At 41.9% G+C, this 22,273-nt stretch overlaps 3 protein-coding genes across 6 annotated transcripts; 1 reads left to right on the top strand and 2 right to left on the bottom strand.

The window, feature by feature from the left end:
* Positions 1–43: 43 nt before the first annotated feature.
* HCFC1R1 (host cell factor C1 regulator 1) lies at positions 44–5,052 on the bottom strand. Of its 4 annotated transcripts, none has more exons than XM_039330266.1 (6): positions 4,872–5,052; positions 3,068–3,274; positions 1,747–1,797; positions 1,078–1,242; positions 808–996; positions 44–598 (listed from the first exon to the last, which is right to left on the bottom strand). In XM_039330266.1, the coding sequence occupies exons 2-6, from the start codon at positions 3,070–3,072 to the stop codon at positions 463–465; spliced, it is 546 nt and encodes a 181-aa protein (XP_039186200.1). In that variant the 5' UTR covers positions 3,073–3,274; positions 4,872–5,052; the 3' UTR covers positions 44–462. The 4 variants fall into 4 exon arrangements, with proteins under 4 accessions (XP_039186200.1, XP_039186195.1, XP_039186199.1 ...); XM_039330261.1 differs by having other exon boundaries at positions 3,081–3,274; positions 4,872–5,046; XM_039330265.1 differs by having other exon boundaries at positions 808–981; positions 3,081–3,274; positions 4,872–5,031.
* On the top strand, positions 4,591–14,459 carry THOC6 (THO complex 6). The gene is made up of 13 exons (XM_039330260.1): positions 4,591–4,741; positions 7,130–7,245; positions 7,346–7,410; positions 7,738–7,841; positions 7,940–7,977; positions 8,069–8,117; positions 8,210–8,281; positions 9,870–9,972; positions 11,514–11,563; positions 11,882–11,944; positions 12,603–12,713; positions 12,890–13,018; positions 13,857–14,459. The coding sequence occupies exons 2-13, from the start codon at positions 7,130–7,132 to the stop codon at positions 13,938–13,940; spliced, it is 984 nt and encodes a 327-aa protein (XP_039186194.1). The 5' UTR covers positions 4,591–4,741; the 3' UTR covers positions 13,941–14,459.
* A 767-nt stretch (positions 14,460–15,226) lies between these two features.
* On the bottom strand, positions 15,227–22,212 carry LOC120302192 (protein mab-21-like 4). Its single transcript, XM_039330259.1, has 7 exons — positions 21,536–22,212; positions 21,139–21,220; positions 19,383–19,406; positions 19,130–19,192; positions 17,707–17,971; positions 16,773–16,923; positions 15,227–15,931 (listed from the first exon to the last, which is right to left on the bottom strand). Exons 1-7 carry the CDS (start codon positions 22,079–22,081, stop codon positions 15,509–15,511), a joined length of 1,554 nt encoding a protein of 517 aa, XP_039186193.1. The 5' UTR covers positions 22,082–22,212; the 3' UTR covers positions 15,227–15,508.
* Between the last annotated feature and the right edge of the window lie 61 nt (positions 22,213–22,273).

Genomic DNA, 22,273 nt, shown 5'->3' with positions numbered 1-22,273 from the left:
GGAAGAGTTCATCTTTATGCCTCTCAAATAACATTTGGCAGTGTAAAAGTGTTGAATTCTCTTTATTGGAAACAAAAAGTCAAGAAAAAAAAACTTAAATTCTTCCAACTTCGATGGACATTAAAAATATGTGCTAATCAAGTATAAAAGAAGTGGTTGGAATGCCCATTTAACCCTTATTTAAAGTATATTACAGTATCCAAGTAAGTATTCACTGATTGCTTATTGAAAGAGAAAATATAGTGATATATATTGAACTTAGTTGCAGGTATACTGTACATTATGGGGATGGAAGAGATAAGATCAGATTATTGCAGCTGGCTAAAAACAAATGCCACCATGGCCAAGTAAAATATTTGTAGTAAAATGTTTATATTGACTGGATAAAGGTGCTTTTTGTTGACACAGCCAGACAGAGAACTGAATTTCACTTCAAAGGGAAGTAAAATTAGGGTTGGTGGTTCATATTTCCATTTCCTCTTGGTTTGACACTGCTTCTAGATGGGGCTGGACCGATGAGGGAGACATCAGTGTCCTAATGGTGTGCAAGAGGGAGTTACTCTGAGGGCTCCACAGGACAACTTCGGTACAAGGATTCCTGTGAAAATTAGGGAAGCCGATTAATTTTCAGTCCATTTTCCTTATTATATCTTCTTTCCTGCAAGTAATCTTTGACATACGACCGTAATGGAGCCTGCCCATTATGATCGCAAGTGGTGATAGCTCTTAAGCGAGGTGGCCTTGCTTAAGAAATTCCCACCTCACCAGTCGTTAAGCAAGGACTACCTGTACTTCATTAATACTCACAGAGAAAGAAACATTTCTTCAGGGGTGACACTGCTTTCTTCAAGTCCTTCTAACATGAAAGAAGACGGCACCAGCATAGGGCAGTCTCCCATCATGAATTCACCATCTACAATGACTGTAGTCAGCTCTTCCTCTGTAAAGTTGGTTTCTTCACTTGCTCCATCTTGAGACAGCCTGAGATGTAGAAGGCTTTATGTGAGGAAGTCATAATATTCTACTTCCCTGAACCCAGTTTTGTTAAAAGCAGAAAGCTGCTATGCTTTCTGGTACCTCTGTTGTAGCTCTTTCAACTGTGTGTATGCCTGCTGCCATCTGGGGTTTTCACAGCGGACAGGGAAGCCGTTAGAACTGTAGATGTGGTCATTGTCCAGGCTAAGGGAGTTAAAACGGGCAGCCATCTTCTCCTCTGAGAGAAAATGTTTAGAACTGGGTTCCCTGTTGAGGTGCAGAAAGCAGTAAAAATTCACTCCCCGATCCAATAAAATCCTAGTTAGAACCGAGGAGTGCCGAGCAAACCATGGTTAAACTAATACACCCCTTATGGAAGGTGGCACTTCATTACAAACATTTTGGAAGGTTCTGCAAACAAGGAGGACCTCCAAAACACAAGGTGGTCCTTTATACAGTGTTTCTCATCACTTATGTTGTTGAATGTCTACACCATGATAGCATGAGAAGGTTCCAGAAAGCAACATGAAGGGGCAAGCTTAATCACAGGTTATTAATTGACAGCTTGGTTTGTTGGGTTACTGCTTAGTCTTGTAAACATATAGTGACTTAACATCTACCTCTGAACAAAAACTTAAATTTTGCCAGACTAAGCCATCAAGTGCCATCTATATACCCAACAATATGGAATACAAAAATGAATTGGGGCAATTTTTTTTTTGTCAATGCCTTCTTAGCTGTACAGTAGCTGTCATTTTCCTCCACACTTACTGATCTTGGCTTTCCAGATGTCGCTTGAAAGCAAGGGATACTGATCGGTACCTAAAAAAGGGAATTAGACTTGCATTAAGAAGCTAAACATTCTTGATTATTTTTGCACCAGCAACATACCCTTAAAATAAAATATTAATAGCACTTAGACTTATATACCACTCCATAGCCCTTTACAGTACTCTCTAAGCAGTTTACAGTGTCAGCATATTTCCCCCAATAATCTGGGTTCTCATTTTAGATCTCAAAAGGATGGAAGGCTGAATCAACCTCAAGTTGGTCAGAATCGAACTCCTGGCGGTGGGCAGAGTCAACTTGCAATACTGCATTTTAACTACTATGCCACCACAGCTTATAAAATGTCTAACACAGACATGTCAAACTTGCGACGTCATGTGACGTCACACAACATATTGGAGCTTTTTTGCCATTGCCGGCAATGTGGTGGGCGGGCTCCGGTATGATGAAACCGGCCTGCGGGCTGGCAGTTTGACACCCCTGGTAACGGCTCCTTACTGCCTTTGAAAATCCAAAACCTTCCTTTTGGTATCACTTTTATAGTATTTTTATATGGCAAACCCCAAGGTGTAGTCCACTCCCAAGTCCTTCACAGCTTAGGTGCAGTTTTTTAAATATTTCCCAATCTGTTTATTGTCATAGTTATTTCAGCAGCAGACAAAACTCCTGACCAAGCTTTTGTTATCTTTTATGGTTTAATTGTTGGATGCTACTATATAAATGATTTTACAGTTTAACTAAGCTGTGCTTTTTAAATGTTTTTGTACAGAAGGCAGGTTATATGCCACCAAGTTGGCAACAACTCTTTGTAAATAAATAGATTTTCTCTAAAAGTAATGCATATTAGGGTGCTACTCAAAAATACTATTAAATATCCAAATAAACCTGCTGATACATAGCTTGCTGTTGCCTTCTTTGCCTCAGCACCCTTCATCATCTTTCCTTTGAAGCAGAACTGGGCATTTTACACCCCCCCTGGGCCATATCCAGCCCCTTGGCTGTCCCTGTTTGGCTTGCATGAGGTCAATCGGAAATTAGAAATCAAGTGTAATAAGTGTACAATCCTCTTAGTTCAGCCTTCCACAACAATCCGAGTTTCTCATGTGGCCTCTTGGGAAAATTGCCTATCCCTGCTTTGAAGGAAGGCTAGTTGAACCACAGCTTGAGTGCCACAAAGATGCCTCTAGCAGCTCTCTTGACATCTTTTTAGATGCTGTGTGAATAAATGCTAGATGGATAAGTTCTCCTCTATCTCACACCTAAGCATAAACAGAATCTTTTCATATTTATCTGAAAGCCTCACAGCATATGATTACCGAGACCCTTGTACACCACTGAAATTCACCAATCTGTGTCTGGGTTTCATCCGTGGAATGGTGCATGGCACATCACGTTCCCAGTTTGGGAGGATGTTGTGGCTACAGCCCATATTCCTTGACAAGACAGAGCAGTGCAAAAAATGCCCAGAAGAAATAGCTGAAGGAGACCCTGGGTTTATTGTAGGATTCATCTGTGGAATAAAGCAAAAGAATTTTTTTTAAAAAAAATTCTCAACAGAGATGTGAGCGTATTGAACGGGTCATGCTGAATTTGAGCACTTTTGAGAAGGGCAACTTAAGTCAGACTTGGACAGCATTTATTGGGTTTTTTATATATATAACTTTATTAAATTAAAAAAAGCAAATACAAACTAAAATAAAAATAAGGGAGCAGATAACAGGGAAAGATTAAAAGGTGACAAAAATATATAAAAAGTGACCAACTTTCTGTACAATTACAAAATACAGAAACCTCTAAGATTTAAGTTCTTTCTTGAGCCCCAAAATTCTACCTGGGCATTTATCAGGAACATAACTGAGCTCTGCTAAAAGTATCTTGACTTTTAAAAAATATTAGTAGAGAGCATAAAAAACCATGCAGAACACTTAAGTGCACACCAATTGTAGGTAGTCCTTGACTTATTACCACAATTGTTAAGTGAATCACTGCAGTTAAGTTAGTAACATGATTGAATGTTACTGAAGCCATGGAATCTGGCTTCCCCCATTGATTTTGTCAGGTTACAAAAGGAGATCATATGATCCCAGGACACTGCAATTATCATAAATATATGCCAGTTGCCAAGCATCTGAATTTTGGTCATGTGATCACATGGATGCTGCAACAGCCTTGTGAAAAGCAATCATGTCCCTTTTTTCAGTGCCGTTGTAACTCTGAACAAATGGTTGTAAATCAAGGACTATCTGTATAGTAAACGTATATTCTTGGAAAAAAATAAAGAACACATCCAAAGAAATGGGCAAATCTGAAAAGAGTTTTAAAAAATCTGTTTGTAAATTTTCTTTACAAAGGAAAATTCAAGAGCAAAACCAAGGAAAACTTTATAAAATCACGTATTGTAATAAAAACACCCTAAATCAAATCATTTATTTGCAAAAACTCCATTCAATTAAGAATCAGCTACATCAGGGATTGCAATTTTTTTTTTACAAAGCAAATGCCTTGATTTTCAGAGCTCTTGGCAGTTCAACTCCTGAGCACAATCGCCGCTAAAAAAACACCTTGCAATTTCTTAGGCAGGGGATCAAGGATTACAAGGCTCATAGGGGATTTCCTTAACCCTCCAAGGTCATCAGGCCCTTTCAGGGTAACACAAATTCGCTTTGACTGGACTTTCCTTTGCTGATACAGCCCACCTTACATATTGTGTGTTTGTGGGGGGGGGGGAAGAAGTGAGTTCCCAGCAAGCTTTGCGCCCTTTGGCAGCCATTTTTCGGGCGTTCCCGATGCCTTAGAACGCGCAATCAAGAAATTCGAATCCCAGCATGCCTTGCGCTGGCCTAATGGCCCGCCACTAAGCCGGGGTGGCGTGACCATGATCACAGGAAAGGGCGTGGCTCTCTGAGCGTGCGGTAGGGTGCCCGGTTGATCCTTTGCACGTGCGCGTTGTGGAGAAGAAATTGAGCAACTAGTAACGGTCAGTGCACGCGCACGCTGCCGGGTGGGAGGCGGGGAATGAAAGAGAGGTTAGAGTGTGTACCGGACGGTAGGATGTGCGCATGCTCTATTCCATTGCAAAATTTACCAAGAAGAAAAACAATTCTTACCGTCCTTAAGATTATTTCTCACTCTGTTCTCACAATAGTTGCAGCACAGCCAGACGGGAAAATTAGAAACGCCACAATATCACGTGAAGAGAAGTGATGCTTAATGTCAGGGATTGTGGGAAATGTAGTTCCCCAATAACCAGTGCTGTGTAGGCTGAAACGAGGAATCCCGTCATATTTTGGGTTTTACATTCGGGTCTCTCTATCTCCGTTTAACCATGGAGATGCTGAATTGATGACTCGCGCCCCCTACCGTCTGCTTTTTCCGTTTCGAAAATGATTGGACTCAACCAGTGATTTATCGGATTCGCTGGGGTACAAGGGAGTTGTAGTTCAGAATAGGTGAAAATTGATTGATTAAATAGATTAAAATGCAAAGCACATTTCCCGCCACTTGAGCTCTAAATTTGGGCTAGGAAGGAAATTTGGAAAGGAGCAACTAAATTAGCAATTTAGTATATACTGTGCTTTAAGCCGGCAAACCATGACAACTTTAAGATATGTGGACTTCAACTCCCAGAATTCCCTAGCCACCATGCTAGCAAGAGACTTCTGGGAGTTGAAATCCACACAACATAAAATTGTCAAGATTGAGAAATACTATGTTAAGCAGTTCAGTGTGGTTTCTATTTTATCCAGTTATGTCTGTTTTTAATTATTTTAATTAGAATTTTTTGGAGAATTAAATATAAATATATCCAATTTTTTTGGGATCAAATCAAATGTATGGTGACAAAATATATTCCTTGCAACAAAATCAGAAGCAAATAGTAATTAAGCAGACAGGGCAACAAAGTAAATAACAATGAAATCAGGACAGAATGAAACTCAGTTGTTGCTTATTGATCACACCAACTTACGTTGAATCCAATTTGTTTCCAATGAAATTGAATATACTGTATTGGTCAGTGTGGGCATGCAGAATAGTGTAGTATTAAAGTGGAGACTGCTGCCAGTCTGTCTTTTGCAGTCATCCCAAGAGGATCTGCTGAAAATACAAGTAGTCCTTGAATTACAACCTTAATGGAGCCTGCCCATTACAGTTGTTTTGCTAAAAACTGAAAGTAACTGGTTTTCAGCGAAACATCATAAAATACAGTCAGGTGACTGTGGGACGCTGCAAAATGGCCATACATGAAGCCATGTTGCCGAGTGCCTAAAGCAGGGGTGTCAAACTCGTGATGTCATGTGATGTGTTGCGCTGTATCGGAACTTTTTTTCCCATTGTCAGCACTGGGGTGGGCGCGGTTTCATTGTGACATATCTGGCCCGCGGGCTGGCAGTTTGACACCCCTGGCCTAAAGCGCAGTCATGATTGCAGGGAGATGACAGTCAGAACTTCAGATCTGGGTCGTAAGTTCTCTTTTTTGGGTTGGGTTGTAACTTCAAATATTGCTAAAGTCGTAAGTTGAGGACTACAGCTACAAGGGTGCTAGGGAAGGCTTCTGCTTTTCTACTTTATCTCCATGTCAGGAAATTGTGAATTTATTACAGATTTCCTTTGGAGTTAGTTTTTTTAGCTTACTTCATTGTGGGTATACTGAAATTAAAGTTGATTTTTGTGATTGTTGCATCTCTTTCCATTCCCCCAAAAACTTCCCAGTCTGTAGAAGCCCATTGACGTCTTTCTTTGGGATTTATTTATTTAGAGTATGGCATATCATATATGGACTAGCAATATAAATTAACATTTCAACTAGATTAGTAGAACCCAATAAAATATAAGTGTGAAAAAGAACCATGTTCAAATATGTCTAGGCCATCTAACCATTGAAGCGCAGCATTGTTTATATTAAAAAAATCAGATACTGGTCTGGTATATGCCCTCAGCTAGCTGGTGATGATTTCTTTGGGATATCATTGAGGCACAGGGAGCATCCTAGGTGTAGAAGGTTGGAAATGTGATTGCATGGTGAAAGGCAGTTCATACACACACATGCATGAGTGTGCGTTGGACAACTTGTACAAGTGCAAGAACACCATCCCTTGTATTCATGAGTATTTGCTGAAATTATCCTTTGAAATAAATATGGGAAGTGAATTTTGTCATCACAATGAAGGGCATTTTTTTTAACAGTTCTGTGTGCTAGTCTCAAAAGAATCAGAGTTAGACCTCCTGTTGTGGGTAAGACTATTTCTGTACCAAGAGAAGCTAGTTGCTACTTAAGAAATCCACAAAGAACATCTCTGGATGCAGCCTAAATGCATCTCTGCTTTATCAACACAGGTTTTTTTTAATTTGCCTTCTCTTTTGCTAGATGGACATTCAACGATCTCTTGAGCTCTTGCACATGACCATATACACTCAGAGCATCTCACCTTGTGGCAAATATTTAGCAGCCGGAAACAACTATGGAGAAATTGCCATATTCAGGTATTTGGGCGTGGCTTATCACTGGATATGCTTTTCTTTTATTGTTTTTTAAAAAGCAACCATCCTTGGGTTAACCTTCACTGTTTTTTTTCTTGGATAGCCTGTCAGCAGCATTAAGTTCAGAAGCCAAAGAGGACAGCAAGAAGCCGGTAGTGTCCTTTGCAGGTTGGTGATGGTGGTTTGGCTAGCAGAGAAAAGCTAGAGGTGCCTTAGCTTTGCCTATAGCAAAGTTTCTGAATCTTGGCAATTTTAAGATGTGTGGACTTCAACAGAAACATTAGTGTATAATAACCTGGCTTGTTCTTCTATGCTCAAGTTAGGGCTGTGTGTAGTCAGCAGACAGCATGGTTGGGCCATCTGTCTCTAATCCAGAAGGAGTTCTTCATTTGGCATCAATGTGGTTGAGTTTCTTTGGTTCAGCTGAGGATTCCCCAGAAGATATCACTCTCCTGAGGCAACTTCCCTGTTAAAATATCCTTCTTCTTTCCATAGCCCACAGTGGAGCTATCTATGCCATGCTGTCCACCGATCGGCAGTTGTTAAGTGCTGGCAATGGAGAGGTCAAAGCCTGGAACTGGAGCGAGATTGTGAAAAAAGTATGAGTTGGGTTGCTGTCCTCCCCCTTCCCTCCTAGCCTGGCTGTAGTTTTCTGATTTGTTATTCTTAAAATGCCTTTCCTTGCCTTCTGTTATAGAGTTGCAAAGAGGCTTGGAGTAGGAGGCCACCTTATGGGTAAAGCCTAGTTTCCTTTTTTTTTGTTATTATTTTTTACCTGCCCATGAAAATGTTGAATTTGAAGGTTTGCCTGTCCTTTCCTCTTTAGAAGCAGACTTGAAGTGCCAGAAATCAACAGCCTTCAATTGAACCTGAAGGTATGGCCATTGGGCTGTCTTGGGATGGGTCAATACAGCTCAGGAGGCTTCATCATGCCACATTCTTTCTTTTCTCCCCCCACCTTTTCCAGGATAATACTCTTCTGATGGCTGGAGGTGACTGTGTCATTCACATGATGGACTTGGAGACTGGAACCTTTACTGTGAGTCCTCCCTGTGTGGAGAAATAAACCAAAAAGATTTTATGGACCTTTCAGCCTTTCTAATTTACTCAAATAGCCTTTTCTCATTTGGTATTCTCAAATTGTTCTTAAGATCTGGATAAATGTTGATAGTTTAACCAGCAGATCATGTCAAGAACAAAAGATCAGGTCCACATATGAAGCTCCAATTAAACTGATTTATTCCTAATCTTTCTGTGCAGAGGAATCTTTTCAACTCACCTTCTTGGAGTTAGATAAATGGAATGGAATTCAAGGGAAATTAGTTCACGTGGCTACATAGGGGTTCTAGGTTGAACCCTCTTTTGACTCTGCCCAGGTTCTGCCACTCCTTCTCCTACAGAATTGGTACTTTTTATCCAGATTGAGGGAGGGAGATGATAGATAGATAGATAGATAGATAGATAGATAGATAGATAGATAGATAGATAGATAGATAAATAGATAGATAGATAGATAGACAGACAGACAGACAGACAGACAGACAGACAGAGCATTAAAAACACACTCTAAATAAATGTTGATTACCAATCTTAATGCATCTATTTTGAGTACTCAGCCTTGTGCATTTGCCCATGTTTTTACTTTCTAAACTTCCAGTGTGATTTTTCTCAACCAGGGAGCTTTTCATCATATCACTTTCAGTGCTGTTGCTGAGAATCCAGAAGTTGAATTCAATAGATCTGAAAGTGTTTTCAACTTTCTTCTGTAAAGTCTGGTGAAACATGGTTATGTGTTTTATGAAAAGTAACCAGTTCCCTCATCAACACACATAATCGGTGCTGTCTGTACTATCGCAGGTCTGAAACCTGCCTTGAGCAGGTCTAGATAATCCTTCCATGGTCCTCTGAAGATGTAGTCTGATCACTTCTCAACAACCTTGTTCAGGAAGGGAAGGTTGAAGACTACACAAAAACTATTCAAAAACATTGGGTCCAGCAATGACTTCTTGAAGAGAAAGGGTATTACTGCCTCTCATATTCACCACAGCATGGATTTAATGAACAGATAGCTTAACTCCCTTAAATATCCTGTTTATTCTTCAGCCTAATGACTTTCCACAGGAGAATTGCAGCTCTCAGAATTCATTGGGAGAGATGTTCAGGGGATTTTGGGAATAGTGTGTATCCATATAGATCAGAGGCATATTCTCTTTTGTTAGGAGTGAATAGCAACTCTGAGTGTGAGCCCCTCTGGTATCCTCTGTCTCTTTTACTGTTAACCAAAGTTAGAGAGTTGATTTGCATGGGCCATTGGAACATCAATATAAGTAATCCCAAAGGTGCTTTTTCAAGAGGCAACTGGACTTTCTTGTTTTTCTTTGAAGACGTTTTGCTTCTCATCCAAGAAGTTTCAGTTCTGATTGGAGGTGGGGAATGGAAGTCAGAGCTGAAGAAGTTCTTGGACGGGAAGCAAAAAATCTTCAAATAAAAACAAGAAAGTCCAGTTGTCTCTTGAAAAAGCACCTTTTGGGACAACCATGACCTGAATGACTGAGAATCTCCATAGACACCTATATAGGTAGACTTGAACTCACTTTGCCTTCTCTGTCCCTTCCTCCCCATCTCAGCGTGAATTTCAGGGCCACACTGATTATATCCACTGTTTGGCCCTTCGGGAGCAGCTCCGAGAATGTCTATCAGGAAGTGAAGATGGCACCGTACGTCTTTGGGGTAGGTGTCTCCTATGTCAGACTCTGACTCTCTCTTCCTTTCATATGTGTCCCCATGTCTTTATAAAAGATCTAATGGTCTTTTAGACCAGGGGCTCAGGAATTCTGGGAGTTAAAGTCTACAGGTCATAAGGTTGCCATAGTTGCCTAACTCTGCTTTGGACAAATGCAGTGTTCTCTGGATATGTGAACTTCAGTTCCCAGAATTCTCAGCAGAGGCCATACCAGCTAGGGAATTCTGGGAGTACCTCCACAAATCTGACAGGCTGTACTACAGGAGCATAATATATGTGCCTTACATTAAATTCATTAACAGTCCACTTACCTCTAGAAGCATGGTGACTCAGTGGCTTAAAAGATGCCGGAGAAGATCTGTGCTCTGAAAGTTTGAGTTCTACCACAGTGTGACGGAGTGAGCTCTTGTTACTTGCTCCAGTTCCTACCAACCTAACAAGCAAATGGACATAGCTAAATAAGTACCACTTTGGTGGGAAGGTAACAATGTTCCGTGTTTTGCTGCATGCTCTGCGTTATGGTGTGATGTCATGCTGGCCGCATGATTGCGGAAACGTCTTCGGACAGCGTTGGCTCAGTGGCCTAGAAATAGAGATGGGCACTGTCTCCTAAAGTTGGCTCTGACTAGTTGAGTAAAACCTACAGGGACTCCTTTTCCGACTTATTTCATGTTGCATGATTAGTAGCAGACCTCTGGGATTTCTGACTGAACATGTCGGATTGATCTGAGACTTCTGCTTACAAAGTTTGTGCTTTATCACTCAGCTGCATTCCTTCCCTTCACCTTGTGGGAAGTCAGCCCCCCAGAAAGAAAAGTCTTCATCGTGGTTCAGTCCAAGCTGGGTTTAAACATGGCAACTGCTTTAGAAAGAAGGTTGCAGTTTATTGAAGAGGAGAGCCAGACAGAAATATGGCTTTGGCAGAAAAGAGAGTGAGCACATATAGGGAGTGGGTTTTTATACCCTCTTGAGCCTTTTGTTTGGAGTTGTTTCCTGTTCCTGTTTGAGGCTATTTCCTGTGTCATGTATTTTGACCTGTGTCCCTTTGGTATCTGTGAGTTAATCCTATTATGTCCTGTCTTAGATTTTGGATTGGGGTATGTGGATTTTAGGTGTCTTTGCATCTGGGTCCTGTCAGGGCAGAACTTCATCTATGTTGGCCCTACTGTTGTGGAACAGGCTCTTTATGCAAAGCTACCAGAGCAGAATGCAGTTTGAGCAGAATGCAGAATGATAAGGCTTCTTTGGGTGATTGTAAATACAGATGTTTCTGAACTACAGCTCCCAGGAATCCTTCACTGTAAGTTGTATTGGCTTGATCCAGCTTAAGCAGAGTTTGAAGAGCTGTATGTTTCTAGTCTATTTGGTGTTGTTTTTGTTTCTGCCCCTAATTTGCTGCCTTCCAGATGCAAGGGGAATGAATGCTGGGCAGCTCAACACATCTGAAGGATGTTGTTGTGATTTTAAATCAAAAGAAAATGCTGTTTTAAGGCCATCTTTTATTTTTTTCTTTTAATCTGGTTTTCAGATTTACGTACAGGAGGTCAAGTCCAATCAATTGAAGTCCACAAATATGAGGTATTTTCATCTTAACCTGAATTTTGAATTGTAAGCCTTGCAGAGTCATTGATTGGGACGGGTGGCTATAGACATTGAATGAATGAATGAGTGAATCTTCTTTCTCCAAAACTCAGAATGCATAATAATTCTGTACTCCTTATCCTTTTTTCTAGATTTGACCATAGATATTTTTTTTAAAATTAGGAATTTAAGTCTTATTGATTTCAGTGAGCCTGTTGGAGGGGGATTAATCCAAAGATCAGTTTTTAATACTGTGAGTCTAACTACTCCTTAACTCAGCAGTTTTCCTCTAAAAACTCTCCTTAATTTTTTTAGGAATGCAGCCGCCCGCAGAATGGGAAGTGGATCAGTTGTTTGGCGACTGACTCTGACTGGATGGTGAGTCTCTCAGCAACTTGCATTTCTGGAGATGCAGCAGGCAAGGGTGTTCCAATTGTTTGCATCATTAATGGGGCTTTCATGATTCCTGGGTTAGCTCTCTTCATACCATGAGCTCATCTGCATACTATTCAAAACAGACAACCAAAAAGCTCAAAAGGAAACAAAAAGACCAGAAATACCTCCTTGCCAGCAATCAACACCCAGATAAGGAGAGAATAATACCAAGATTAATACTAGGTAGGCTAACAAGCAGTAAACATTACCCCAATCAAGGAACTGCCAAACAAACAGCCTAATCAAGGAACCCACTGAGAATACTCCCAACAATACTGACAGGGCAAGCCACTGATTTATTTATTTTCAGTATTAAATTTCTACATAGCCCATCTCCCCTACAAGGTGACTCTTAAATAAATAGAGAGGAAACACCACTCCCTTTCTAGCACTGATGATGTTACCTAGCTGGGTAATGAAACATCTGCCAAAAACAACCACATTCAGAGAACACCAAGGACCCCATAGCTCTTCCTTTTGGAGCCCCCGATCTCCAGTTTATTCTGAAGCGGGTGATTGATTTATAGATTGAGAGTTCAAGCTTATAGAGCACCGGGTTGGGGAACGAATAATCTGAAACATACTTTTTTTAATGACACAGGTGTGTGGCGGGGGCCCAGCGCTCACTCTTTGGCACCTACGTTCAGTGACACCCACCACTGTATTTCCCTTGCCTCAATGCCAGCAACAAGCCATGTTCTACCAAGATCTGGTAAGTCTTACATCCTTGAATTTTAGGTCCTGCACAATTGCCCCACGATATATTTTGACATCCTTGCTTTTTCTTAATGTTGGTTGTTGCTTTGCTGCCTTTGCCTCTTTACTTAACTATTATTATTCTCATTCTTCCGTCCCGTTAAGCAGTCTTCCTTTCCTCATCTTTCACAGATTCTCTCTGCTGGCCACAGCCCGACCATTAATCACTTACAGATCAGCGGAGAAGTGAAGGCCCAAATCCCTTGCATCCCACGTTGCGTTCATTCCATTTCCATCAACGAACACTCTGCAGAGCATAAGGTACCTCCAAGTTTGGGAGCAGAATGAGGGATAGTAGATGTTGCGGCTATAAAATTGGACGAACGGGGTGGAGCTCAAATTGGCTAGTCAGAGCCTAAAATCCCAACGAGCTCCCCTCCCCCATAGCTTAGGCCCCTTTTGTATAAGGGACCTAACCTATGTGGGAGAGGAGAAGGTGGTTGCGGGGTTTTTTTTCCCCGTTTTGGGAAGGAGACAGATACTTGTGTCTTTGATTTTGAAGAAACTCAGATCTTGCTAACAACATAGATTCATTAACCATAGTGTTTGTATCTAACATCCTGTCCCATAAAGGGAGACTCCAATTCAGCTAATAAATACAGTGACGAAACCAAAAACAGCAGTTGAACCAACGTGAAATGAGAAATTTTAGCTATCGCTTAATAGCAATAGCACATAGACTTATATACCGCTTCACAGGGCTTTATAGCCCTTTCTAAGCGATTTACAGAGTCAGCATATGGCCCTCAAGAGTCTGGGTCCTCAGAAGGATGGATGGCTAAGTCAACCTTGAGCCTGTCAGAATCCAGTTGCTGGCAATTGGCAAAATTAGCCTCCAATATTGCTTTTTAACTACTGCACCACTATGGCTCTCTTAAGAGTCTGTTGTATCCTGGGGCAGAAGATTGCACAGTATAGTTGAGAAGAAAATGTTCTGAGGTCCAATAGCTGCTAGGACTCTTCTGGAAATGGTGCCAGTGCCAGTCAGTTATATTTGGAAACAGCAGTGCACAAACCAGGAAGCTGGAGTTGTGGCTAGCTAGTCTGGTTCAGGCACCTCATGTAAACTCATCCCTAAAATCTTTTTCTCTCCCTTCAGGTATTGACAGCAGCTGGAAGCAGCCACTGCATTGACGTCTTCACCAACTTTGGATACCGAGCCTTTTCTCTAACTTTTACCTAAGATGTACATAGTGTCCTTTTGTGAATAATCTTAGTTTTGTGAATTTCAAATCTGATATGGTCTAGGGCAGGGATAGGCAACCTTGGCTCTTTTATGACTTGTGGACTTCAACTCCCAGAATTCCTGAGCCAACTCATAAAAGAGCCAAAACTGCCTACCCCTGGTCTAGGGAACATCTTCATTCTAGGGGCATCTCTGATTGCTGAGGAGCCTGCAAAGTTTGCCTGCAAAGGGAGTCACTCCACCCACAAGTTTGTGAGAGAAACTCCAAAAAGAGGCACCTGAAACAAGATTACTTAACATAAAAATGAATGAAAGGAACTGAAACTTGCCTGTGTTTTCAGAAAGCGGACGTCCTAATTCTACTATTGAACTGCGTGTTTCATCCTAGGACTGGACTGTTGAATCTATTCCCGAAGACATGGAAACTATCCTTCCCCCTTGTTTTTCTCCACTTAAAAATCAACATATTTTCATTTATACTTTCCTTTTTAATTTTCATAGATATTTCAACAAGGATTCTTGTTTGTTGGTCTGTTGGGTTTTTGAAGGTGGGAATAGCAATGGGAACTTTTGCAAGTTTAACTGCTTCAATTTATATATTTAAAAATATTGCACTGATCTCCCCCAAACAGCTGGAATGAGCTGCTAGAGTTTGGCAGCAGAGTATAGGTATTAGAAGGTCTTCAGATGGCTTCACACCCAGTTTCCACCCTTTTTTTTTATCTCCCCCCCCATACAGCTCCTTCCTCCTATTTTCCCTACAACAGCTTTGTGAGGTAGATTGAACTGAGAGAGAGTGACTGGCCCAAAGTCATCCAGCCAGCCTTCATGTCTAAGGTGAGACTAGGACTCACAGTCTCCTAACGGTTGGCTCAAAGTCATATGTCCAGCTTTCATGAGTAAGGTAGGACTAGAAATTACCGTCTCCTAATTTTTAGCCTGATGCATTAACCACTAGACCAAATTGACTCTTATTGGAGGGTGTGTTTGGAAATTCCACAATTATTTTTTTAAATTGGCCCTTTTGCCACTGTATGTTTGGTTACCAGTTGGATACTGTGGGGAGGGCATATCAACCTTACTCTGCTCTTGCTACCGTATCTTACCATTCTGGCTCTCATCCAGAACCAGCTAAGGATGATGGGAACAGAATAGCCAAGCTATTCAGGAACTAGCACCCTTGGATTTGAAGCCCTTGAATCTTCTGCCAAAATTTGCCTAGACAGTTTCAGCCTCTTTCTTCTGTGATCTGAAGGTTGGAATAACTTCACAGTACGAAACAATTCCTTGAGATGGAGGAAAACTTATTTATTTATCATTATTTCATACTATTAGAGCTGTCCGACTCCAGTGGACTCTGAGCAGCATACAATCCCCTCGCCTCCCAAAAACCCATAAGAAGAGATTAAATGCTAAAATCACATTCACAACTTGGATTAAAATAATCTAGAAATGACATAAACTGAATCACATATTCCCTCCAAACTCCCAAAATAATTATCCACAGACCTGGGAACAAAGCCAGATTTCATGGCAGTATAAAGCAGTTTGTTCCCAAAGGGATCTCACAGGGATTTTTCTTCAGTGGTTTCCACTTCCTCGTACATACGTTCATCTTCCATTCTCTTCAGCTCTCTCAGTTCTTCCCGATGTATTTCTTTAAACTCTCGAAGAGCTGTGGCTTTCTCCTCATAGTCTTGGTTGACCGAGCAATCTGCTGATTTGTGGCCTGGAACGAGATAGGCCGTGGCGTCCGCCAGCATGGCTGAAACCTCATGGGTGAGGACCTCCAAGGACAAAAGCTGGTGGATGTGGTTGCTGGTTTTGTACTGTTTGTTGAAGAGATTGAGAGGCTGTAGGAAGTAATGAGGGAGGTGTTTCTTGGCCAGGGTGTGTTGCAGCAGCCCCAGGAGGGTCTTTAGAGAGGACAGCAGAGTCTCCCAGTCCTCTTTGCCATGATAGATCTCACAGCACCACAGTAAAACGGTCTGCAAGATATGAAAAAGCAACAGAGCAATTCTTAGATCTTATGCTGACTTTGGAGGCCTCATGACTTCCTGGGTTTGAGTCAATCTTCATGCTCCTAGGTTTATATCAAGAAGTGGGAGGAGGAGAGGAATTTAGGCAGTGTGATGGTTTTATTGCAGAGGGAGGTGAGAGGGAGCTGAGAGATTATGAAAGTAGAAGTCAGCAATTGGTGCTATCTGGATTAAATCAAGCAAAGCTCTGGATAACACACACCACAGCAGCAGAGAAGGAAAGGAGATTGCAGAAGAGAGGTGTTTTTATTGCTACACAATTTTACATGATCTCATGCAGGGTAGAAGTGAGCTTGTTGTACATTTATACATGTGCGAGTAGTCTTTGTTTAGTGACTGAAGTTACAACATTGAAAAAGGCATTGACTTGTGACCAGTCCTCACACTTAACAACCATCACAGCTTCCCCACAGTTAGATGATCAAAATTTGGGTGCTTGAAAACCAGCTGCATTTATGATAGTTGCAGCACCCTGAGGTCACCTGTTTGCCATTTGCAACCTTCCCAGCCAGCTTACAACAAGCTAAATCAGTGGGGGAAGCCAGATTCACTTAACCATCGCATGCTTCACTTAACAACTGCAGTGATTCGCTTAAAAACTGGCAAATAAAGATCATGAAATCAGGCTTGACTGACTTAACAAATGCCTTGCTTATCAATGGAAATTCTAGTCCCAATTCTGGTCATAGGCCAAGGACCACCTGCATAAGGGGGAATTTCAATGTATCTTCATGAGGGCTAGGTGGAAGCTTAATCTGGCCTAGCGTACAGTTAGTTCCAACAGATTCACCTTAAGATGGTAGGAAGTCAAGAGTTTGCCATACTCCGGGGTCCACCTAGTCTTGTTAACAAACTTAAGCAGTCGTAAAGCTGCCCGTCTCTGCCCTCCATCGGCGTCAACTTCCTTAAGGACCATCTCTTCAGCACAGCTGAAAGATAACCTAGTTCCAAGGGAAAATGGTGGTTAGGAATATTGTAACCATTCTGCAAATAGGAGCTTTAGAAGTATGTATTCATCTCCGGCATCCTCCCTGTATGTTGTATGTTTGCAGCTTGCCTTCTTTCTTAACTTGGGCAGAAAAAATGAAATGATGGAGCCTAGACTAGTCCATAATCTGGGAAAAGATGCAGCTGCTTTAAAGAGTTCCAAAGAGGTGCTAGATTGGCATCTCTATACATTAGGAAGCATCTTTTTTTGATGAATTTTTCGAAGTAGATTGGTCACCTGGATATGATGGGCATAGTTAGCAACCAGTTTAGTGTTTCTCAACCTTGGCCACTTTAAGATGGGTGGACTTAAGACACGCTGGCTGGGGAATTCTAGGAGTTGAAGTCCACTCATCTTAAAGTGGCCAAAGTTGAGAAACACTCAAGTGCAGAGCAACAGAAGCATACAACTTCTCAAAAGAGGCTTTCTTTCCAGTGAATCAATGAGCATGTCATTCTTTCATTAAGGAAGGTAATATCAGCATAGCCCTCCTTAGATGAGGGTTCAAGAATTCCATTAAAAGCAGAGTTTGGCAAACACTTAAAACATTTTTTTTTTTAAACCCAGATAACCATTCTGAGGCTCTAGTGAAAAATCCTGGCCCTGTTCCAATCAGGTGTTTTATTTTGCATCAATATCCAGCATCCATGCAGGGCTTAAAGCCATGTCCTGTTGCACTGCCTCAGCCTTGGCCACCCCCTGCTCCCTCACCAAATGACTAGGGGGGGGGGGTTACCTCCAGAATCCTTCCTTTGGGACGAGCTCAGGCCCCACTTCTTTAAGGGCTTGTACCTTCTGGAGGAAGCTTTTCTTTTCATTGCTGAGATCACCGTCCCACCAGTCAGAAAGGTGGGTGAGATCTTCCCTCATCCATTCGTTGGAGAACTCTATTGCCCCCCGAATGGTCGGCACCAGCTTCACTGGGACAGTTTCGTTCCCTTCGTTGAAAACTAACCGGACGGCTGGACCACTCAAATCCAAGGGCTCTAATTTGATGTTCCCTAAAAATGTGTCGGAGGAAAGCAACATCCAGGGTATTATTACCCAAAGCGATACACAACCCTGAGTTGTAACTACAGATAGTGTTCGACTTACGACCGCAATTGGGATCAGAATGTCCGTTTCTAAGCGAGACAGTTAAGTGAGTCTTGCCCAATTTTATATTATTATTATTATTATTATTATTTTGCCAAGGCAGTTAAGCAGTCATAAAATGAATCTGGCTTCTCCCCATTGATTTTGCTGGTTGGAAGCCAGCTGGGAAGGCTGCACATGGAGATCGTGTGACCCCTAGGATGCTGCAACCCTCATCAATTCATGACAGTTGTCAAGTCGCCTGAATTTTGATTACGCCATGGGGAGGGTGCAACGGTCATAAACGTGAAAGCTGGTCATAAGGCACTTTGGTTCTGTGCTGTTGTAATTTCAAACAGTCACTAAACAAATTGTTGTAAGTCGAGAATTACCTGTACTGCATTGCACAGTGGGAAAAATAAACTAGTAAAAACAATGGCAGATATAAAGTCTAACTCAGTGGTTCTCAACCTTTTTAATGCCGCGACTCCCAACTGGTCGTAAGTCGACGACTACTCAACCGGTCGTAAGTCAAGGACTACTCAACTGGTGCAGCACCGTTTGCAGAATGGGACTTTTGGCGGGCTCAGCAGGGCAGAGACGGCCTGGACAATTCCTATTGGCTTTTGAATAGGAAGTGCACACACACACGTCACTCATATTTTGAAGTAAGGCAGGTGAAATATTAGGGCAGACATGTCAAACACAAGTCATCTTGGTTGTTAATACTCTCTCTGAGAGTCATTAAGGCCACTTGGAGGGCACAGTAGCCTCAACGATTCCCAGAAAGAGTGCTAATGACCAGGGGACTGCAAGGAATATAAATCCTTCCATTCCCTATCATTCAGTCAGAACTGAAGAAGCTTCTTGGATGAGAAGTGAAACATTTTCAAGGAAAAACAAAAGGAAGTCCAATTGCCTATTGAAAAAGCACCTTTGGGGCATTCCTGAGAAGCTAATTTCTCGCTATGCAGTTTTCTAAGATAATTTTTAAATTTGTTAATCTATGGTCAGTTAATTTTTATAGCCCGGCAACTCAAAGGACAACAAAGATGTAGCTGGGCAATAAAAAAAAATCAACTTACCTCTTATACTATTATGTATACTGGGTACTCGGGAAGGGAACAGCCGACGCTGGAAAACAGGATCTAAAGGTTGAAGAGGAATCCAGTATAAATTTAAGAAATGCAGTCTGGTTTTAAGGTTTTATAATATGTAATCACTGCATTTGTTTTTAAAACCCAGTAAACCAGCAAGAGGACCACTGGAGCCCAGTCCAATCCCTCAACATGTTCTCCCACTAGAAAAACATTTACATTTTATGCTTTCTGGACTTACCGTTTTGTCGAGGATGAGTGTACTCTGGGGAGATGGGAAAGAAAAATAGGAAAAAGTCAAGGAGAATCTGTTGTAATTTCGAGAACAATCCCATTTAAGAACCGGGGAACAGACCAACGTTCATCCCAGCAGACACAACTTTCTATGGTATCTTGATATACAGATAATCCTCAACTTGCAACCATTCATTTAACAATTATTTGAAGTTGCAACAGCATTGAAAAAAGTGACATACAATCAGCTTTTAGACTTAGAACCGTTGCAGTATCTCCACAGTCACATGATCAAAATGTAGGCACTTGGCAACCAGCATGTATCTAGGGCATGTATCTAGGGCAGGTGCCAATCTGTGACTTTCCCAGCAGCTTCCAACAAGCAAAGGCAATCAGGAATGCCATATTCGCTTAATGACATGATTCACTTAACAACTTCAGTAATTTGCTTAATAACTGTGGCAAAAAAAGGTTGTAAAATTGGACACAATTCACTTAACATTCAATTTGATTTGCAACGGAAATCTGCTCCAGTTGTGATCGTAACCTTGAGGACTAACTGTAGTGAGAAGCCTATAAATTTCTATCTCATGATTTTTGGGAACTGAGCAGTGCAGCATAACAACAGCAGCTATTATGTTGATGTCTTTGGAAAAGATGCGACTTTTCACACAATAAAAGTTTCTAAAAACTGGCTAGGAGTCCCCAAATTTTACTCACAAACAACATTTTTGTGATGTCTAGCCCAATGAAGAGCCTGCATGCTTTCCTCTATTTGAATTGGCCTTAATTAAAATATAAAGCAAGTAGGTCACATCTGACTTTACTTTTCTACAATTATTTCATTCAAAAGGCAAATAGGATGCTTGGTACATGGCAAAATGCTAGTTTCTACCAGCATCTTTATTCACAAAAATGTATCTGGATGACTGATCTTTGAACACTGAAATGGTTAATAGTGTAGGGTTAATTTTCAAGTCTGCCCATCTCAAAAAGAAAGACGAAGGACTGTCTTTTCCCAGTTACATTTATCCAACCTGCCAGAGCAGGGAAATAGGTGATTTTATGGATCCTCTCTCTTAAGGATTTCCATCTGGGAGAACCAAGAAGAAGGGCCTTCTCTGTGGTGGCTCCCTCTCTGTGCAATATCATCCCTGCAGAAATAAGATTGGCCCATCTTGACACTCTTTTGAAAGGCCCTGAAGACAGTTTTGCCAGTGGACCTGGGAACTCCAGGTTGATATGGAGCCCCATCAAGAGTTGCTTGTTGTCACAAGGGGGGCGGGATGGAGGGTTATTGGGTTCTGCATTGAGATTTTATTTCTGAAAGCCACCCATGAGTTGGGCAGCCTTTTTAATGTTCCCCAACTTTTCCGGCTTTGTGGACTGGCAGGGGGAGAGATGGAGTGTTCCCGCACATCCTTGTCTGCTGCTTGCACAAATGAGGATGCACACGTGTGTGCATGCACGACCACTGCTTTCACACCCCAGTTCCCAACATCTCACAGCTGACTAGTGAGCCATGGCCCAGGGATTGGGGACTCTTGCTCCCCCTTATCAGGTTCCTTCTGCTAATTGAATCCTTCCTAAACAGCCACAACCCATCAAGAAAATTAATTTTGTGAATCTGCAAGGTCCAGCCCATATTTTTTTTTAGCATTCAGAACATTCTCTCTCTTATTCTAACGATGTCTGGTCGACACAGTTGTTCACCCCTGTTCTGGATTCCCACTGCATTAGCTAATTTTTCTGAAATGGTGCACCTGGATTCAAGGCAATCCCTACATATTGATGAAAGTCCTTCAGGATTTGCTCTGGGTCCAAATTATGATAGCCGAGACTCTCCTAGAAAAGAAAGAAAAAAACAAAGAGCTTTTTTTTTTTCACCCCCCAGAAAAAGACCTTTTCCCAGCAAACATGCCCCAGATTTCAGCACTAGGGTGCACCACCTTCCCTCCTGGCCAGGGGTAGGCAACCTTGGCTCTTTTATGATTCGTGGACTTCAACTCCCAGAATTCCTGAGCCAGCCATGCTGAGGGGAAAGGGAGAGGTTTCCATGCTGAGCCATGCTGGCTGAGGAATTCTGGGAGTTGAAGTCCACGAGTCATAAAAGAGCTAAGGTTGCCTACCCCTGCTCCTGGTCATCCTGTTAATACCTACCTGGCACATTTCTAATTTATAATATTCAGGGTCATCATCTTCTTCCTCATCTTCCCCCAACTGTGATTTTGGCTTATCACAATAGATCTTCACATCTGTCTCCGCCACATCCTCTATGTCTACCAACAGTTTGGTGCCCTGGCAAAAGACCGGCAGCCCTTTGTCAGGAAAGTTGCAGATTCCTCTGTGGCGAAAAATGTAGGTAGGGAGCTGGTGGGTGGGACGGCTGGAGGAATTACTGGGGACGACTCTGCTCCGGAGCGCCAACTTGGAGTTATACCGCATTGGGATGAGGAAGTCAAAGTCGTTGGAAGTGTTCTCCACTTGAAGGTGCAGCCCTTCCTTGTAGCTGCCCACGGGAATGGGGTCAAAGGGGTACAACCCAGTGCTGGATTCATAAGCCCACTTCACAATCTTCTCCACTGTGCTTTTCACGACAAAGTAATTCTTCTCTACCAGCCATTCCTTGTTTCCTGAAAGGAAAACTGTTTCTGCGTGGAATTCCTGAAGGATTCTGTCTCGCTCATTGAGATCTGCGTTGCTCATTTTGAACCTTCCTCCTCGTCAATTATTCTTTCTTCCGTTCCTTCTCTAAAGCCCTCTGGGCTTCCTTTCGCTTTTCCTTTTGTTTTTCATTTCAGAGTTGCTTTCCGGTTGGTTGACAGGCTCTTTGTGACTTTTCTACTTGGCAGAAGGAAGAGGGAGAAAAAGTGGACCCCCCCCCCAGCAAGTGATAAG

Source organism: Crotalus tigris, unplaced genomic scaffold, assembly GCF_016545835.1.
Source record: "Crotalus tigris isolate CLP2741 ecotype Arizona unplaced genomic scaffold, ASM1654583v1 scf7180000024427.8105951120:4207309, whole genome shotgun sequence".
NCBI lineage: Eukaryota > Metazoa > Chordata > Lepidosauria > Squamata > Viperidae > Crotalus > Crotalus tigris.
Note: the sequence above shows the minus strand (reverse complement) of the source record. Positions and strands in the feature narration are given on the sequence as shown.